An 18187-nucleotide genomic window follows, 5' to 3' on the forward strand; every position below is an offset into this window, starting at 1 on the left:
AAAATCTTAAAAAAATAACATCCTTATTTACAACTGAGTTGCTTTTCACACTAGCAGAAAATTCAATCTGTAAAACTACAATTTACCACATAAACCAGTTATTGTATACTTATTAGAAAATAATGTTTTCTCATCCTTTAAACAGCAAGCTAAGTGCATTTCAAATTCTACTTGTCTGTATACCCTCAAGACCTTAGACAATCCCATTAATACAAGTGCCTGCCTTAGGCAAAGCTCTGGATCTGGAGCCTAACGGAAGCCTTCCCTCCAGCAATTCCCCTGTTGTCTGCAGAAATTCTTCCTGCTTGTCCCCTCTCCCTCTCTGTTGGGTCATCCCATCAGACCCTAATCGTGGTCCCACCTCCTTCCCTTGTGCAAACACTTGTCTCCGGCTCCACACAGCAAAATCCCTCTCCACGGCCTCACATTGTGCTTTTCCTTCCACCAACACTACTGAGACATCTTTAACCAAGGTCATCATCTTGGTGAAGCATAACAGAAAATTCTCTGTCTTACTCGTATCACCAGCATTTGATACAGTCAATAGCTCTCTCCTTGTAATAGTTTATCTAGATTCCATGATCCAACATTCTGCTTTTCTTTCAACCCCATCTATGGCTCCTTATTCTTTGCTTGGCTCTCTGCTCTTCCTCTGAATCTCCCTGCCCCCCACCCCCACCCCATGTCTCAGTCTTGGCCTTTGGCCCTTTTCTGTCTGCATTCTCTTTTTTTATTTTTTTTAAAGATTTTATTTACTTATTCATGGGAGACAGAGAGAGAGAGAGAGGCAGAGACATAGGCAGAGGGAGAAGCAGGCTCCATACAGAGGGCCTGATGTGGGACTCGATCCCAGGTCTTTAGGATCACGCCCTGGGCCGAAGGTGGGTGCTAAACTGCTGAGCCACCCAGGGATCCCTCTGTCTGCATTCCCATGTTGACACCATCTCACCCATGTCTATCAATGCCATAGGGACTCTGGCCTCCCCCAAATGTCAGGTCTGTCTCCATCCCTGGCCTCTCCTCTACATCCCAGACTGGGAGAGCCAATCACCCACCCCAGTGGGACAACCCCACTGGCACATGTAATGCATATCTCAAACAGTGTGTGGGAAACAAGTCTCCATTCTCCTCTCATCAAAACTTACCATCCCCAGACTTGTCCATCTAAGTTGATGACTCGATGACCCATGACACTCAGCACCGCTTAAACCAAAGATCCAGGAGTCATGCCTGATAACTCTCATTTTACAACATACATTCAACTCATCAGCAAGGGTCTGTGCTCCAGAAGCATCCCACCTCCAGCCTCCTCTCACCATCCTTCCTGGCACCAGCCTAGTCCAAAGGATCCTCAGCCCTCTTCGTGTAACTAACAGCTTCCTGTGTAGAAGTCTGGCTGATACAGATCACTCTTACTTTAAATTCTCTTTCCACTACCATTAGAAAAAAAAAATCAAAATTGCATTCCCTAATTATAATCCAGCACTTCCTAACTTCCTGACCTCCCCTCACACCATTCCTCCTCGCTCTGGGAACTCTCCAACCAAAGTAGACCGCCATTCTCTTCCTTAACAACACACCTGCTTTATCAGCGGCACTGCAGGTGTCCTGCCCCCATCTCCCTCCCCCCACACACTCAGGTTTCAATTCGTCTTCTCAGAGAGGCTTCCTCCATCACCAGGTTGATGTATCTGCCACCTGCTTCACCCTCCATCCCTGTCCAGCCACACTTAATACTGTTTCACGTTCCACGCAGCACTTTCCACTTCTGACCTCTGTGCACTCGCTTGTGTTTTACATCTTCATAAAAGGTTGACTCCTTGAATGGCAGGGACTTTTGCCACCACTCCGTCTCAGGGACCACAATCCCCTCGGCCTAGATCATCCACTCAATGACTATCTGTTGAATGAACGCAGTTTGACAAAACAAAGCTTGAGAGGCAGCTCTGGTATCAGTGGTTGATCCAATACACGATATGAACAATTGCCGCACGTCACTCCCCCCTCCCTTCCCTTTCTATACAATTCCTTTCATTCATCCGACAAACACTGAAGATTTTTCATGTTCCAGGCACTGGAAAGGGGCGGAGTTCTGCACTTCGGATGAGCCCACATACAATCTAGAAAACCTTCAGACTGCTATTTTTAAAAGGACTTCGCTACACCTTCCTTCTCTGAAACCGTGTCTTTTACATACACTTGTCTTCCCCCAGTTGCCAAATCAACCTGTAACTTCAGGAAAGCCCAGGAAAATGTGTATAGAGTCCGTCGTCAGTATTCCGTTTCCGGACTCGGCTTTGATCTCCGTGGGGCTGCTTACTGCCCGGGCCCTCGGAGCCTCAAGCATCTCGGAGCCTCAAGCATCTCGGAGCCTCAAGCACCAGCGGGCGCCCGAGCAGGAAGGATGAGCAAGACGCAAACAAGGGAACGAGAAGGCGCAGACAGGGAGCTCGGACGTGCTGCTTCCCTCTGCCCGGGAGCCGCCCGACCCGCGCCCCAGGTGCGCCCCCCATCCGCGAGCCGGCGGCCCCAGCCACCTGCGCTCCCAGCCGCCCGGCTCCCTCCGCCCCTCACCTGGAGGCGGGCCAACCCCGCCCGGGTCCCGCCCCCTCGTGATTGGCGGCTCGAACGCCCTATCCCCGCCCCGCAGCCGGCTTCCGCCCCTCCCTTTCCCGGCGCCGGGAGGGGGCGGAGCGCTCGGCTGGCCCGGCCCCAGCTCCAGGCCCCTCCCGGCCGCCCAGCCCTCCGCTACGCGCCAGCCGGCCGGGATTGGCCGAACGCCGCCCCGCCGGACCCCCGGCGTTATGTAACGGGCCCGGGGGCCATCTCCCCGCCCACCCGCCTCCGCTTACGTAACCCGGGCGCCCCGCCCCCCCCGGCGCGGGCCCCGCCCCCTGGCCAATAGGGGCGCGCAGAGCCGGCCGCGGCAGCCAATCGCGTGGCTGAGGGCGGGGCCGCGTCACGTGGCGCGCGGGGGGCGCGGCGCCGGCTCCCCCCAGCACGCGGCGGGCCTCGGGACTGCTCCGGCGGGCCGGGCGGGGCGGGGCGCGCTGCGGCGGTGGCTCGGTGGCGGTGGAGGGTGAGTGCTCTACCGGGGCCGGGAGCGGTCTCCCCGAGCCCGCCCTCCGTACTGGGGCCGGCGGCCGGGTGGCGCCGGGCGGGAACCCGGGGCCCCGGAACTTGGCGCTGGAAGTTCCCCGTGCCCGGGTCCAGTGTTTGGGCGCGGGCACCCATGCGGAGCCCCGGGGGCAGGCTGCTGGATGGGAGGGTCTGGCCGTGCGGCCGGCGGGGTCGGGGCGGGGGCGCTGTCACAGCCCGGCTCCAGCCCCACAGGAGCCGTGTGACTGGACATCTGTCCCTCGGCCTCCTCCCCCGCCCCAGGCTGCCCCTGCGAGCGGAGCCACCCAAGACTGCATGGAGATCCTGCAGAGGACGCTTCCTCCAGGTGACCAGGGATCAGTGTCTGCTGGCTCCTGATGACAGATCACCTTCCCTAAGGCAATGGCATGGACCAAAACGAGACATTTCTGTCGCTGATTGCAAAGTGAAAAAGAAGCGGGCAACAGACCGAGAGCAGCCGTGCAAAAAAGATGGACCCCCGCGAAGACCTGGGAGTGTCCAAATCTCTGGACTCCAGGGGGTCCGAGCCTCCGGAACCACAGGCCTGTTGCTCTGAGGCCCTGGGGAAAGGACAGGAGGAGGTGTGGAGCGAGAAATCCCAACTGCAGAGCCCACAGGTGGAGAGCACCAACAGGTGACCCCCCTGATCTGTTTGTTCTTGGATGATCAGTACAGGGAAAGGAGGGCTTAAATCGTTTTATCCCTTCGTTGATAAGCCTAGGAGAAAGTTCAGGGGGATGCTCAGACAACTTGGGACGTAACGCCCTGGGAAACTGAAGGATTATCAAAAAAGAATACCAGAAGCACAGAAAGAGTGGTGAAGGATTTAGTTGAGCGGGGGGCTGAAGTGGGAATGAGAATGGATGGAAAATGTTTGATGTTGACCAGTTTCTTTGGCTGAGATCCCACCACCTGTCCAAAGGGGAAAATAAACCTGTGAACTAAATGAGTTGATTCATGGGAAGCATCTAGAAAGTTGCTTGGCACATCATACGCTGTTCATACAGTAGATGTTGGTTGCTCCTAAAATTGAAAGTGTGAATTGACAAGCTTTTTTTTTTTCTTTTTATCTTACAGTGAACAGCAAGATCGAAACAGAGTTTCTGAAGAACTTGTAATGGTTGTCCAAGAAATGAAAAAATACTTTCCATCAGGCAGACACAGTAAGCCAAGTACCCTAGATGCTCTCAACTATGCCCTTCACTGTGTACACAGTGTACAAGGTAAATGAGCTGGGGAGAAATTACAGTCATGCAAGTACATCATTTTGCTCATAAACATTGGCCAAGCTGGAAGAGTTGTCAGTGTGCTTCTAGTCCCTGAAATGTTTTGAGCTTTTTATGGTGCTTGATGTGAGATGAGCAAATCTACACAGAAACTATGTCTTAGTTTTACAAATTAGGAACATCAGGAGGACCTTATTTGTATAATATTTAGGAACTGCTGCTTAGTGACTGTGCTAGATTTTGATGATTTGTTGCAGGAGAGTAGGGTTTAGCACATTTTAAAGAGTCACTTTTACACGATCGTTATCTTCTAAGGATATTGGGGAAAAAATACATTTGGTTAAATACAGCTCACCTTGCCGTTATCCACATACAATTAGAGTGCATTCATGATATATCAGGAATTTGCCAAATTAAAAATGAACAATTGCAAACTTCTTTTCCTTTTTATCTCTGAGTTTTCTTTTCCAGGGATTTAATAAAGTATACATTTTCTTTAAATTTTTTTTTTTATTTTTTTTTATTTTTGATAGTCACAGAGAGAGAGAGAGGCAGAGACACAGGCAGAGGGAGAAGCAGGCTCCATGCACCGGGAGCCCGATGTGGGACTCGATCCCGGGTCTCCAGGATCGCGCCCTGGGCCAAAGGCAGGCGCCAAACCGCTGCGCCACCCAGGGATCCCTACATTTTCTTTAAAACAAATCTCTCTGACTTCATGTATGACACACAGTTCTTGGATACGAAAGTAATGTTTCTGCCATAAACACGTCACCTGTGCGTGTTTGGAATTTTGGGTTTCAGTACCTTATGTGGATCTTGCTCCTGGCAATGCAGAACATCAGGAAATGCTAAAATTCAAAAGCTTACATTTGTACAGTTATTCGTGTTATAGGTGAAAGAAGATGATCTGGTTTTGAGGCACACACGCCAACGTGTCCTCATCCTAAAAAATAACCCAACTTTGATGATGGTAAAAATGATTTCCTAAAGATATTGCTGTCACTGGACTATCTGTTTATTTTCCTGTGTTTCTTAGCAAGCAGTGAGTTTTTCCAGATTCTCAGTCAGAGTGGAACACTTCAAACAGATGCGACCGTGTACAGTCTTGAGGAGCTGGCCACTCTTGCTTCAGGGTACACTTCCAAAAACACAGTAAGAATTCACAAATTTTGCAGTCTCAACCTGGGTGATATTTCTTAACAACCTTATCAAGACGTAGATTTTTAAGCCTAGTAACCTCAGAGTTTTAGTAACCACAGGCAAAGAATAGAAGCACACTGCCCAAGAGGCATTGTATAGATAGTTTCTCCTGCCCTTGCCAGAGCACAGATCTCAACCCAAGAGGCAGCACGTGAGGGGTGGTCTACTGGGCTTCCCTTCCGTGCCGCCCCTGCCTTCTGAGCATCCTTGAGTTCTCTTGAATTAAGAGGAAAACATAAAATGCAGAGTAATTGCCCCCATTTTTATTCTAATCTCCGAATTGTTAATTTGTATTTATATCATTCTTAGTTCCAATACCTACTACTTCAAGTTGTAACAACTGGATTTTATAGAACAGGTGAGTTGAGATGCTGTCATTTTTCTGTAACATTTTGGAAGAGACATTTAGCGTATCATTTTTTGAATCTCTTCATGTGGACAAAATAATTCAGCCTCATGCCTTACTAATGTGATGGAGATCCCTTAGTTTTATGTTTAGACGTCAACAAGATTGTAACTTCAAGATCTTGTAATATTGGAACAGGAGCTGTCCCTGGTATCACAGTAGATACTTGTTTTACTGACTTGTGTGTTTATGGGACTCTACTGAATATGGCGGAATATAAGAAGGAAAAGTTTAAGAAGATATTTTCCCTTTTTAAGATCTTCAGAATAAAGCTAGAGAGGAAGACATGCCAATGCTAGCAGCCACAAGCCGTGGCCAACTGTAAATGTTATTGATGTCTGATGGGACAGACATGAGAAATGATTCTTATGTAGTGAGGTTGGTCAAAGACAGTGTTTTGAAGGAAGAGAATTTTGAGTGTGGTCTTGAAGCTTAGAATCAGGCATTGGTGAAGACAAGACATTCCCCTCAGTTTGCAAAAGAGAATGAATCAAAAGTGGGTACGTCATATGCACATTTAGTCGATGCAGGAAGAGCTGGTATATTGTTTGGTATAGAAATCAGTCCTTCAGAAGATAAAACACAGGTTTTATGATGATTATTAAGGGATATGTTGGAGAATTATGCTGCCTTTGCAGGATATGCGTTTGTGTGTGTTGATCACATTGGGAGTCTAGAAGAAATTCCGTTTCAGGGAATATTGTTTGTAAGTATCTCAATCTTTTCATTATTTTAAATGTTTTTCATAGGATACCTTTGTGGCAGTTTTTTCATTTCTGTCTGGAAGGTTAGTGCACGTTTCTGAACAGGCTACTTCGATCCTGAATTGTAAGAAAGATTTCTTGGAGTCCTCTCACTTTATGGAACTGCTTGCTCCTCAAGATGTGAGAGTGTTCTGCGCGCACACTGCCCACACTCAGCTTCCCCTCTGGAACAATTGGACCCAAAGAGGTAATGGGACCGAGGCTCAGATGTTTACCTTGCTTCTTAAAGATCAGCTTCATTATTTCAGAAATAGTACCAGAATTAACAAATAATTTTGAACCTGTAAGCTATATGGTTTTTCTTATTTCCTTATTTAAAAGTCAGAATGTGGGATATCTGGCTGGCTCAGTCGGTGGAACGTGCAACTCTCGACCTTGGGGTCCTGAGTTTGAGACCCACGTTGAGTATAGAGATTGCTAAAAATAAATAAAGCTTAAAAAAATAAAGATAAGTAAATAAATAAGAAGATTGTGATAGAAATAGCATTTTAAGTGCTTCTAATAACAAAGTTCCAGCTAATATGCTTTCATATAGTCAAGTTAATTTCAGAAGTTCTGTTATCATAAATATGGTTTTTTAAAAATATGATTTGGCAAGCTGCACACCATATAGCAAGTTAGTTGTTATAAAGACTCTGTTTTCTCTAAGTTAATAAAATTAAATGTTTTCTCTCTTACATTGACTTCATTATTTCTTTGCTTTTATTTGGAGATAAACTTCTCATGGTTATTTCCCCTTCTAGTTTCTCTTCTCCCTAAAAGTTCATGAATCTTGTTACTTTGTTTTTTTCTGAAATGCTTAATTTCATGAACTGAGGAATGCCTAGTCCTAGTTTCCTTTGTGACATTCAGTCCTGTATAATTTTTTTAAATTATTCATTATTTCTTTTAAAGTCATTCTATATTTCTTATTTCATATTCTTTGTGAAGTGTATCTTAAAGAATTGAGTGTAAAAAAAAAAAAAGAATTGAGTGTAAATGAACCTTTTTCTTCCAATTCCAAGCCCTTTTTTCTGATTTTTTTTAAAATTTAAATTTGATTTATTATGGTAAAAAAAATCCCATTAGCAAAATGTACCATCCTAACCATTTTTAAGTGTACAGTTCAATAGTGGTAGGTACATTGGCATGGATGTGAAACACACCTCCAGAACCTTCTCATCTTGCAAGTCTAGGGCCCTCTGCCTATTCTGACTTTCTAAGGCAGGACTTGGTCCAGTGGGCACAGTCTCAGATGCAGCTTTTTTCAGTGGCAGACCTTTGCCCCATCTCTTATGCACAGGTTGTGTACACTTCAGAACACACACCTGTTTTCCTTGCTTCTAGCTCTTTCCTGTTCCCCTCACTCAAAAACATTGATTTTATTTCACTTCTTCTTTCTTTAACACATATTTTCAGCCTTTAAGTGTCCATCTTTGTTTCTCTCCTTTTATTGATCGATCGTTCATCCACTCCATAAATGTTTATTCAGCAAGCACTGTGGGCCCGGAGCTGTTCCTGGTGCTGAGATAGAGATGTGAGCGGGGCAGACACACCACGAGGTTGTCTGCCTACCCTCTTGCCCTTCCAGCCACCATCCCTCCAGCGATGCCTCCATGGTCTCTGCTCTTTTTAGCTGTGTTATCTTTGTAAATTAGTTATTGCCATGCTGTTTCCTCTCCATGTAAACATATAATATACCCTGAAATTGCTGTCTTTTGGACCTCAATATTGACATCTTCCTTAAAGAGGAGATGCCTCTCGTGACTGCTCACCCTGGGCTTCGCCTCACACATCTCAGCAATTCCAGCTCTTTCTTGCGCCATTTCTGGGCTGAGCCCATGTTGCCTCCTCCTGCCCCTTCCTTTGAGCTCATAGAACATTAGGGGAACATAGGAAGCTATAAGCTCGGCAGGGGGTCAGCCTTTGGCCTGGCATTCAGAGCACGTTTCAACTTTGGTTTGTTGTACCGACCTCACAGAAAGATCTGACCGCTGTTTCTTTAGAATGCACTTCTGAAAACAAGGATTCACCTGCTACAGCTGAGGTGTGGAAATGATAAGGGCTAGCATCTACTGTTTGAGATCCCACAATCTGGTACTGCGTCCTACACGACCCCCAGAGAATGCAGTTGAATTCAGGTGCCTGGTGTACTCTACACATAGTTTTCCCAAGTCTACCTTCCGGTAGGGTTGCAGTATTTCCTGTGTGAAGAATTTTAAGCAAGGAATCTGAAGATCCGAGATTGATTGATTGATTGATGTATATTTTTTTATTGGATTTCAATTTGCCAACATCTAGTGTAACAGCCAGTGCTCATCCCGTCAAGTGCTCCCTTCAGTGCCCATCACCCAGTCACCCCATCCCCCTGCCCACCTCCCCTTCCACTACCCCTTGTTCGTTTCCCAGTTAGGAGTCTCTGATGTTCGATTACCCTCTCTGATATTTCCCACTCATTTTTTCTCCTTCCTCTATAATCCCTATCACTGTTTTTTATGTTCACCATATGAATAAAACTGTATAACGAAGATCCGAGTTTTAAATTGAGCTTTGTCCCTTCATGAATGATGGAGGCCACTTAGCTTCTCGTCATGAAATAGTAATAGTTCTCCTTCCAGCCTGCTAACACAGGGCTGCTGTGAGAAGCAAGCAGGCTGATGGCGGGGAAAGCACTTGAGGTATTTGGCACATTATGCAACATTAGGGGTCATCTTCATTGCTCCCATCTATTGAATGGTTACCATGTGGCAGGGACTTTTTTCCAGGTTTCAGTGGGTTGACTAATTTTCACAAAAACCTTTATGAGGCATGGATACTGTCGTCATCCCCAGTTGACGGATGAGGTGACTGCGTCAGTAGGTCTGTTGCATAGCCAATGCCAAGAGAGGGTTAGCCATTTGAGAGACTGGCTGGGGGGAGGAGGGGAGTGGTGCCCTCGGCCCACTAGACGTGTCTGACACCCGTGGAAGGAGTGGGAACAAGGGGGATGGGGCAGGAGGAGGAGGCTTGGCCGGCCAGTCAAAGGGAAATCCAAGTCATGGTCAGGCCCCAGAACAGCCCTGCATCCCACCTCAGGACTGCTCACGCATAGGCGCAGGGCAGTGGCTGGAGCCTATGGTCAGGTATGGCCTTCCAAGCTCGGGCCCTGCCATCACAGAGGCCCAGGGCTAAGGGAACTCACCCCAGGTCACACTGCCAGTCGTGAGGTGATGGCAGGTTTCACCCTATGGGCAGCGTCCAGGACCCTCACCCCAAGCCATGGCCCCTGGTGACCACAGCTATCCCTGGGAGATTGTTGCCTTCAGATGGGAGACATGTGGTCAAACTAAGGCAGGCTTTTATTTTATTTTATTTTGGGAGATTTTACTTATTCATGAGAGTCACAGAGAGAGAGGCAGAGACACAGGCAGAGGGAGAAGAGGGTCCCTGTAGGGAGCCCAATGCAGGACTTGATCCCAGGACCCTGGGATCACAGCCTGACCTAAAGGCAGACACTCAACCACTGAGCCACCCAGGCACTCTTAAGGCAGGCTTTTGAAAGCCACACCACAGACCGGTTCCTGTTCCTAAAAACCATCTCAAAAAATGAATATTTTCGAAATGTCCTTGTCTTGCCATAACTCCTCTGCACTCACCTGAGCCTTTCCTGAGGTGGCATCCCTGTGAGGGCTGCTGAGCAGTGCAGGGAGTTTGGAGAGCCTCCTTTGTCAGCAGCACCCTCCCTGCTTTCTCACACACAAGCTCTATGAATGGTCTTCCAGGTTCAGAATTTCAGGACTTTTCTGTGATTTTCCTAGTTTTCTGAATTCTGATAGTGAGGTCGTTGTCTTTGAAACTAGAGTATTTTGTGGTTTGACTTCTTTTCTTTTTTAATCACGTACAGTTTCCCTGATCATTCAAAAGCCCATTCTCTGACCCCTCCTGTGATCCTCTCCCCAGAAGTGCAAAGAGCAGGATCACATGCAGCATCTTGGTTCTTCAGAGCTCTCATTGTTTATGCTCCATCAGTGCATGTTTTAAAAACATCTCCTTATTTTTAAGCATTTCCTTGGTTCCTGTAACTGAGGATTTTTCACCCCAGTGAGCAAATGCCCAAAATATCAATTCAAGGAGCTCTAGCAGAGGAGAGGTAGTCAACAAACACTTGGGAGAAGGTTCAGCCCCTTGATCAAGGCAAATTGAAAGAGTTCTGAATTACCACCTCACAAATCCATAAAATTAATGCAGAAATCATTAAAACTGATGGAACTATTGGCCTGAGGGTTGTGAGAAAATGTCCTTAGAGACCCTGTGCAAATGGTATGATCTTCTGTAGATCAGTGTGGTGCTATATAGGGAGAATCCTAAGATCGTATTGTTTAACCCTGGACCCCAACTTTGGGGACTTTGTCCAAGGAAAGAAAAAAGTGAAAGACATATATGTATCATATACCTAAACACTGTAAGTTGTCCAAATCAGCAGTTTTTGAGGCCCATCCAGACCATCATGGTGAAATAGCATATTACGACCTAAGTAAATGTATCCCCAGATTATAGCCTTGACATTGGAAGGAGGAACACGGGCAGTATGAACAGGACGATGAGGTCCTTTTCCCACACATCCACATTATCTCCCTGAGGGTCACTGCGACAGTATGAAAGCCCCCTGGAAAGCACTGGTTGTGACTAGATCTCAAAGTGAGAGCAGGAGCCCTGTTTGGAGATCAAGAGTATCTCCTTTGAAAGAATAATTTCATTTCTTGCTTCCATGGGGAGAGTTGGAGTTTGTCTTGCTGAGGAGGGGCCGCTCTGCCCTGTGGCTCTGGGAGTGGGTGATTAACACTTGTCTCTGTTTCCCGCAGCATCTCAGTATGAATTCGCTCCGGTGAAATCCTTTTTCTGCAGGATCCGGTAAGTTTGGGGGCTTATGGGGGACCAGGAATGGGTGGGCTATACTCTGATTTTATTTGGCCCTTTATAGATTCTTTTGTATTCATCTAGTGCTGGGTTCTTGCCACAAGCAATTTGTATTTGGATTGAGGGGAAGAAATGCAGATTTCACTCACAAAATGACTAGATAATAATGCAGTCAGGAGAAAGAAAGATCATTCTTAGCCTGGCAGCGCTGGCACTCTCTCAGTCTTTTGTGCTCTCTCTCTCTCTCTCTCTAAAAGAACCTCTGGATGATGTGAAGTACACTTTCAAATGCCTACTGTTTAGGGAAGCTTTGTTTGCTTTTTGCCCTTTGGTCACATTTAATTTTTGAAATTTTGCTTTATTTTTTTACTTTTTTTTTAAAGCAAGCTCTGTGCCAAATGTGAACTGGTGACCCAGAGATCAAGAGTCACATGCTCCAACTGAGCCAGCCAGGCGCCCCTAACTTTAAAAAAATTTTAATAACTGTAAAGAAATTTAGATAGATGTGTTTCAGAGAAGGATTTAAAAGGTCAAGATGTAGTGAACTGGGAGAAAACAGACCAAAATTGTAATAATAGTTGATTTCTGGTAGGATTTATTAGTGATTTTTTTTCTCTCCTGAATTTTTTTTTAAATTTTTTTTTGTATTTATTTATGATAGTCACAGAGAGATAGAGAGAGAGGCAGAGACACAGGCAGAGGGAGAAGCAGGCTCCATGCACCGGGAGCCCGACGTGGGATTCGATCCCGGGTCTCCAGGATCGCGCCCTGGGCCAAAGGCAGGCGCTAAACCACTGCGCCACCCAGGGATCCCTCTCTCCTGAATTTATTGTGATGCGTTCACGTTACTTTTGCAATAAGAAAATGTGGTTCAGTGACATCACGATTGCCAGCATGAGTACTAAAGTTATTAACTGCTCCAGATGTGGAAAACTAAAGACAAAACTCCTTGTAATGAATCAGTCAGCACTCCGTGGGGTTAGGGGTTCTTGAGCTAACAACATTCCAGTGCTCAGGGAGGGAACTCTGGGGAGAGGGGTCCAGGGCAGGAGGGAGGGCTGTGTTCGTGTTCATTCAGTCCTTCACAGAGGAGTTGTTACAAAGATCTTAGAACAGTGCTTGCCACCTACTAAGCGCTGTTTGTGTTTGTTTTGCTAGTAAATATATTTGTGTGTCTTCTCTGAGCCAGGCAGGATTACAGGTGTAAAGTTCTTGCCTCATGGGCCTTACATTCTGTGTGTGTGGGGGGGAAACTGCTGATAATAAACAGGTACCTATGTATATGTGAGCTGACAGAAAGTTCTGTGTGGAACAGTGAAGGAGAGTTAGGGAATTCTGGGCAAGGGAGAGATTACTAGTATATTCAGGGTGGTTAAGGAATGTTTTCTGATAAGAAGCCTGATTGCAGCCTGAGCCTGAAGGAGGTGAGGGAGCGAGCCATACCTCTATCTGAGGGAAGAGTGTTCCAGGCAAGTGCAAAGGCCCCAGGGGAGAGGATGCTTGGCCTGTGGGGGAGTAACAAGGAAGCTAATGTGGCTGGAGCAGAGGATGGAAGGAAACGAAGAAACAGGGACCAGAACATGGGGAGCTTTGATATCTGAAGGAAATGTTTTGTTCGGGTTAATAATTTATTTGAAAACTTTACTTTTGGAATTTGCAAAATGTGGAAGTAGAGGAGATGGTACAGTGACCTGGTATGTACTTACCATCCAGCTTTAATAACTTGAGCCCGTGACCAGTCTCGTGTCATCTCTGCCACTGCCTGCTCCTCAGCCCCTGCCTGTTATTCTGCAGCAGATCTCAGACTGTGGAGCATTTCCCCCATAAGCATTTCAGAACGTGAGCTAAAAGAGAAGGTTCTTGTTAATCTTCATGATGCTCAAACTGTCCCGTCTGTGACCAGCCGGAGCCGCTTCGGTTAGCTCCAGTGCCATGAAAGGGTACTCCTGTAGTCGGTGACAGCTTCCTTTGCTTCAGACAGTAACCCAGGCTCAACCTGGACACTTCCTACCCCAGACATGAGCCAGTCATTTCTCCGAGGATCCCCCATTCTTTGTGGGGAAACACGGCCTTAACTGTATGGTGACTGGCTCTGGATGGTAGTGGGGAGGTGTTGCTGGGCTTATCCTGGCCTCTGGGACTGCTCAGTGGACAAAAACAGAGCAGCCTTATTTTTTAGAAATATGAGAACTGACATAAAAGGACCACATTGGACACTGTGCAAGGATGAGAAGACGGGGAAGGTCTGGGAGAGAGAGGCTGTCACACCTGTCACACCAGGAGGTGGTAGCAGGAGGACATGGGAATATCTTGGGAATTCTGGATATTTGTATATGGCAGAGCTCTTGGGATTCATTAATGGACTGGTTTCAGGTGTGAAACAGGATTAGTCAGGGGTGACATGAGGGTCTCTGGCTCCAGTTGACCTTTACTGGAGCAGAGGACACTGAGAGAGCTGCTTCCTGGAGTGTGGAGGGAAGGCACAGTGCCTGGTTTTAGACCAGTTGGACTGCCTTACGGTGTTGGAAATCGAACTTGTGGTGCATAGGTATGGAGTTTAGGGAGAAGGTGGGGCAGCAGCAAGTACTGGGTCTTCAGCACATACGGGACAGGATGAGCCTGGGAGACAGTATAGCTGATGGGTCAGGGTCAGGGTCGGGGTCAGATTCAGGCCCTCAGCTGTGGAAGCAGGGTTGTGGTGGAGACTGGAGGTGCAGGTGGAGGCCCCAGAGTCTGTGGAGAGGCGAGGAAGCCAGGCGGCGGTGGGAGCACGAGTGCATGTGGACGCAGATGTGGACGTGGATACGGAGCTTCCAGGCAGCTGAGGACCACCTGGCATCACTTTAAGCAGTGGTGGGAGAGGCGAGATGTGACTGGTAGAAACGGGGGAGCATGAATTCAGTTGTGGGCATGCTGACACAAAGGGGACCATGGTGTATCCAAGGAGAAGTGCCCTCTGGGCAGCTGGGGCTGTTAAAATGGGTAGAAGCCTGGGAGAGGCCCCATAGCTGGGGCTAGGGCTTGGCGAGCAGGTTCCAGCTCTGCCTTTCTGCTCAGCAGGCACGCAAGGCGAGCTTCACCACACCTGGGGCCCTGTGCCCATCCGGGTTGTGTCTGAAGCTGTGAGGTGCGGTCAGTCCCTTGAGGGAGGGTAGGTAGGGCTGGTGGAGAGCTGGCTTTGGGGAGTATGATCACAGGGAACCCTATTTCTGTCACAGGGTACTTAATTTAGACGCAGGAGGTAAGACTGGGAAGTTATGGTTTCGAAGTCAAAAGAAAAGTTGTAGGACAGCTGGTTCTATCTTCAACTCAGTAAACTGGTTCTCCGTAAAACCTCTCTTCCATTGAATAATCAATGAGTATAATTACGCTTGGGTATTGAAAATATACACTAACATTTCTTTTTAATATAAACACATTTGAACATTTTCAATTTGGCTACATCTGTCTCGGAAATCACCAAGAAGGCATTTCTCCTGACCTAGTTTCACGTGGGCTCACTGACCCATCATTTCCCTGCTTTTCAGGGGAGGCAAAGATGCAGAGCAAGAGAAGCATTACTACCCATTCAGGATTATCCCCTATTTGATACACGTACACAGAGCTGCGCAGCCAGAACCTGAGCCCTGCTGTCTCACCCTGGTGGAGAAGATTCATTCTGGTTATGAAGGTAACTCAGGAGCGTCTGCTTTTAGGTCACATGTAACCTGACAGTACCTTAGGGAGAAACATGTGAAAGCCTGCTTACTACAGCCACAGAACCAGGAAAGAATGCTCAGGGCTTCACGTTGGCCCTGAGCTCTTGGGCTTTGAGAGCTGATCTTCCCTAAAGTCTCTGTGTACTGACCCTGAACTTCTCAGTGGTTGTCTCCCTCAAGGTTGGCACAGCCTAAGGGTCTAAGCATAGACTTGGCCACCGATACATGGTCCTCTAATCTTTTCTATACTGGTGACTATCCCGGGGCCTTCTGCTTCTGCCTTGTGTGAAATAAGAGCGTGAAACTTGGGGGCAACTGTGGGGGGGCTCAGTTGGTTAGGCACCTGACTCTTGGTTTCAGCTCAGATCATGATCTCACCAGTTGTGGGATTGGACCCTGTGTTGGGCTCCATGCCCAGTGGAGAGTCTGCTTAAGATACCCCCTCTCTTTCTCCCCCCACAACATACTCTCTCTCAAGTAAATAAATAAATCTTTAAAAAAAAAAAGAGCATGAAAATTGTAATTTCACAAGAACAGCTTATATTTTTTAGGTGTTCTAAAAGCCCTTGAATGAAAACTGTAGTTTATGTCCTCTGATGGCAGAGCTACATTTCTAAACTCATATGTTAATACAGGAGCAGCTTCCATTTATTATTTGTTTTTTTGTTTTGTTTTGTTTTAAAGATTTTATTTATTCATGAGAGACACATACACAGAGAGAGAGAGGCAGAGACACAGGCAGAGGGAGAAGCAGGCTCCATGCAGGGAGCCTAATGCGGGACTTGATCCCGGGTCTCCAGGATCAGGCCCTGTGCTGAAGGCAGTGCTAAACCACTGAGCCACCCGGGCTGCCCTCCACTTACTATTTGAAATTAAAGTCAGTTCTGCTGTAATCTGACATATGCTTTCCTAAAAATTATTGTCCTATGCAAACACACACACACACACACACACACACACACATACATACACACACACACACACACAATCACAGAGCTTAAGAAAAAAATGGGTTTAGGGGCACAACACTCAAAAACTTAACCACACATTGAAAATAATACAGGGATCTAATAAAAATAGTAACACAGCTTTACACACGTTAAATGGTTAAGAAAGACACAAATGGCACAGTAAACACAGTGCCTCGCCTTGGTGGCTTGTAGACTTGGGTGTTGGCAGGGTCACAGCTCCTGAGCTACTGTGGTGCCAGAAGTCAAATATGGATGGGCATGTCTTGTAATATATGTCTTGCAACATGGGGTGCACAGAGGTGTAGATGTTTGAGGTGTGTGCATGTGCTTCTATATTCTTGGGTGACTCCATTCACCTCTCGTTTCTTGCGGATGAAATTGTGCATGATTTCAAATCACTACATTTTCAAAGTGGACAACAGTAGAACTGACCATATCGGGTTTTCTTACACAGACTTAAAATATCCATATCACACACCAAATAAATGTACTTAGTTATACACAGTCACCAAATATGACCAGACTTGGGCTAGTCCTGACCTTTAATTTCCTCCAGCTTTGACTGCCGCATTGTGTTGAGTAAGCTTTCGGTGTATACAAACTCTACTTAAAATTAACTTTAATAGGCATTGCATTTTGACCCAATCAGAACGTAGTAAGTAATGACCTGTGGGGGAGTAACAAGGAAGCTAATGTGGCTGGAGCAGAGGATGGAAGGAACGAAGAAAACAGGGACCAGAACATGGGGAGCTTTGATATCTGAAGGAAATGTTTTGTTCGGGTTAATAATTTATTTGAAAACTTTACTTTTGGAATTTGCAAAATGTGGAAGTAGAGGAGATGGTACAGTGACCTGGTATGTACTTACCATCCAGCTTTAATAACTTGAGCCCGTGACCAGTCTCGTGTCATCTCTGCCACTGCCTGCTCCTCAGCCCCTGCCTGTTATTCTGCAGCAGATCTCAGACTGTGGAGCATTTCCCCCATAAGCATTTCAGAACGTGAGCTAAAAGAGAAGGTTCTTGTTAATCTTCATGATGCTCAAACTGTCCCGTCTGTGACCAGCCGGAGCCGCTTCGGTTAGCTCCAGTGCCATGAAAGGGTACTCCTGTAGTCGGTGACAGCTTCCTTTGCTTCAGACAGTAACCCAGGCTCAACCTGGACACTTCCTACCCCAGACATGAGCCAGTCATTTCTCCGAGGATCCCCCATTCTTTGTGGGGAAACACGGCCTTAACTGTATGGTGACTGGCTCTGGATGGTAGTGGGGAGGTGTTGCTGGGCTTATCCTGGCCTCTGGGACTGCTCAGTGGACAAAAACAGAGCAGCCTTATTTTTTAGAAATATGAGAACTGACATAAAAGGACCACATTGGACACTGTGCAAGGATGAGAAGACGGGGAAGGTCTGGGAGAGAGAGGCTGTCACACCTGTCACACCAGGAGGTGGTAGCAGGAGGACATGGGAATATCTTGGGAATTCTGGATATTTGTATATGGCAGAGCTCTTGGGATTCATTAATGGACTGGTTTCAGGTGTGAAACAGGATTAGTCAGGGGTGACATGAGGGTCTCTGGCTCCAGTTGACCTTTACTGGAGCAGAGGACACTGAGAGAGCTGCTTCCTGGAGTGTGGAGGGAAGGCACAGTGCCTGGTTTTAGACCAGTTGGACTGCCTTACGGTGTTGGAAATCGAACTTGTGGTGCATAGGTATGGAGTTTAGGGAGAAGGTGGGGCAGCAGCAAGTACTGGGTCTTCAGCACATACGGGACAGGATGAGCCTGGGAGACAGTATAGCTGATGGGTCAGGGTCAGGGTCGGGGTCAGATTCAGGCCCTCAGCTGTGGAAGCAGGGTTGTGGTGGAGACTGGAGGTGCAGGTGGAGGCCCCAGAGTCTGTGGAGAGGCGAGGAAGCCAGGCGGCGGTG

At 47.1% G+C, this 18187-nt stretch overlaps 1 protein-coding gene across 6 annotated transcripts in view; it reads left to right on the forward strand.

The window, feature by feature from the left end:
* Positions 1-2956: 2956 nt before the first annotated feature.
* Positions 2957-18187, forward strand: part of PER3 (period circadian regulator 3) — a 58688-nt gene continuing 43457 nt past the window's right edge. For 2 of the 6 annotated variants that reach the window (XM_041770754.1, XM_041770755.1), the window contains exons 1-6: positions 3086-3754; positions 4198-4343; positions 5383-5498; positions 6702-6903; positions 11537-11585; positions 15119-15261. In XM_041770754.1, the coding sequence (XP_041626688.1) occupies positions 3591-3754; positions 4198-4343; positions 5383-5498; positions 6702-6903; positions 11537-11585; positions 15119-15261 (820 nt within the window). In that variant the 5' untranslated portion in view covers positions 3086-3590. The other 4 variants (XM_041770753.1, XM_041770758.1, XM_041770756.1 and 1 more) reach the window with 4 other exon arrangements.

The sequence above is a fragment of the Vulpes lagopus genome, chromosome 10, assembly GCF_018345385.1.
Source record: "Vulpes lagopus strain Blue_001 chromosome 10, ASM1834538v1, whole genome shotgun sequence".
NCBI lineage: Eukaryota > Metazoa > Chordata > Mammalia > Carnivora > Canidae > Vulpes > Vulpes lagopus.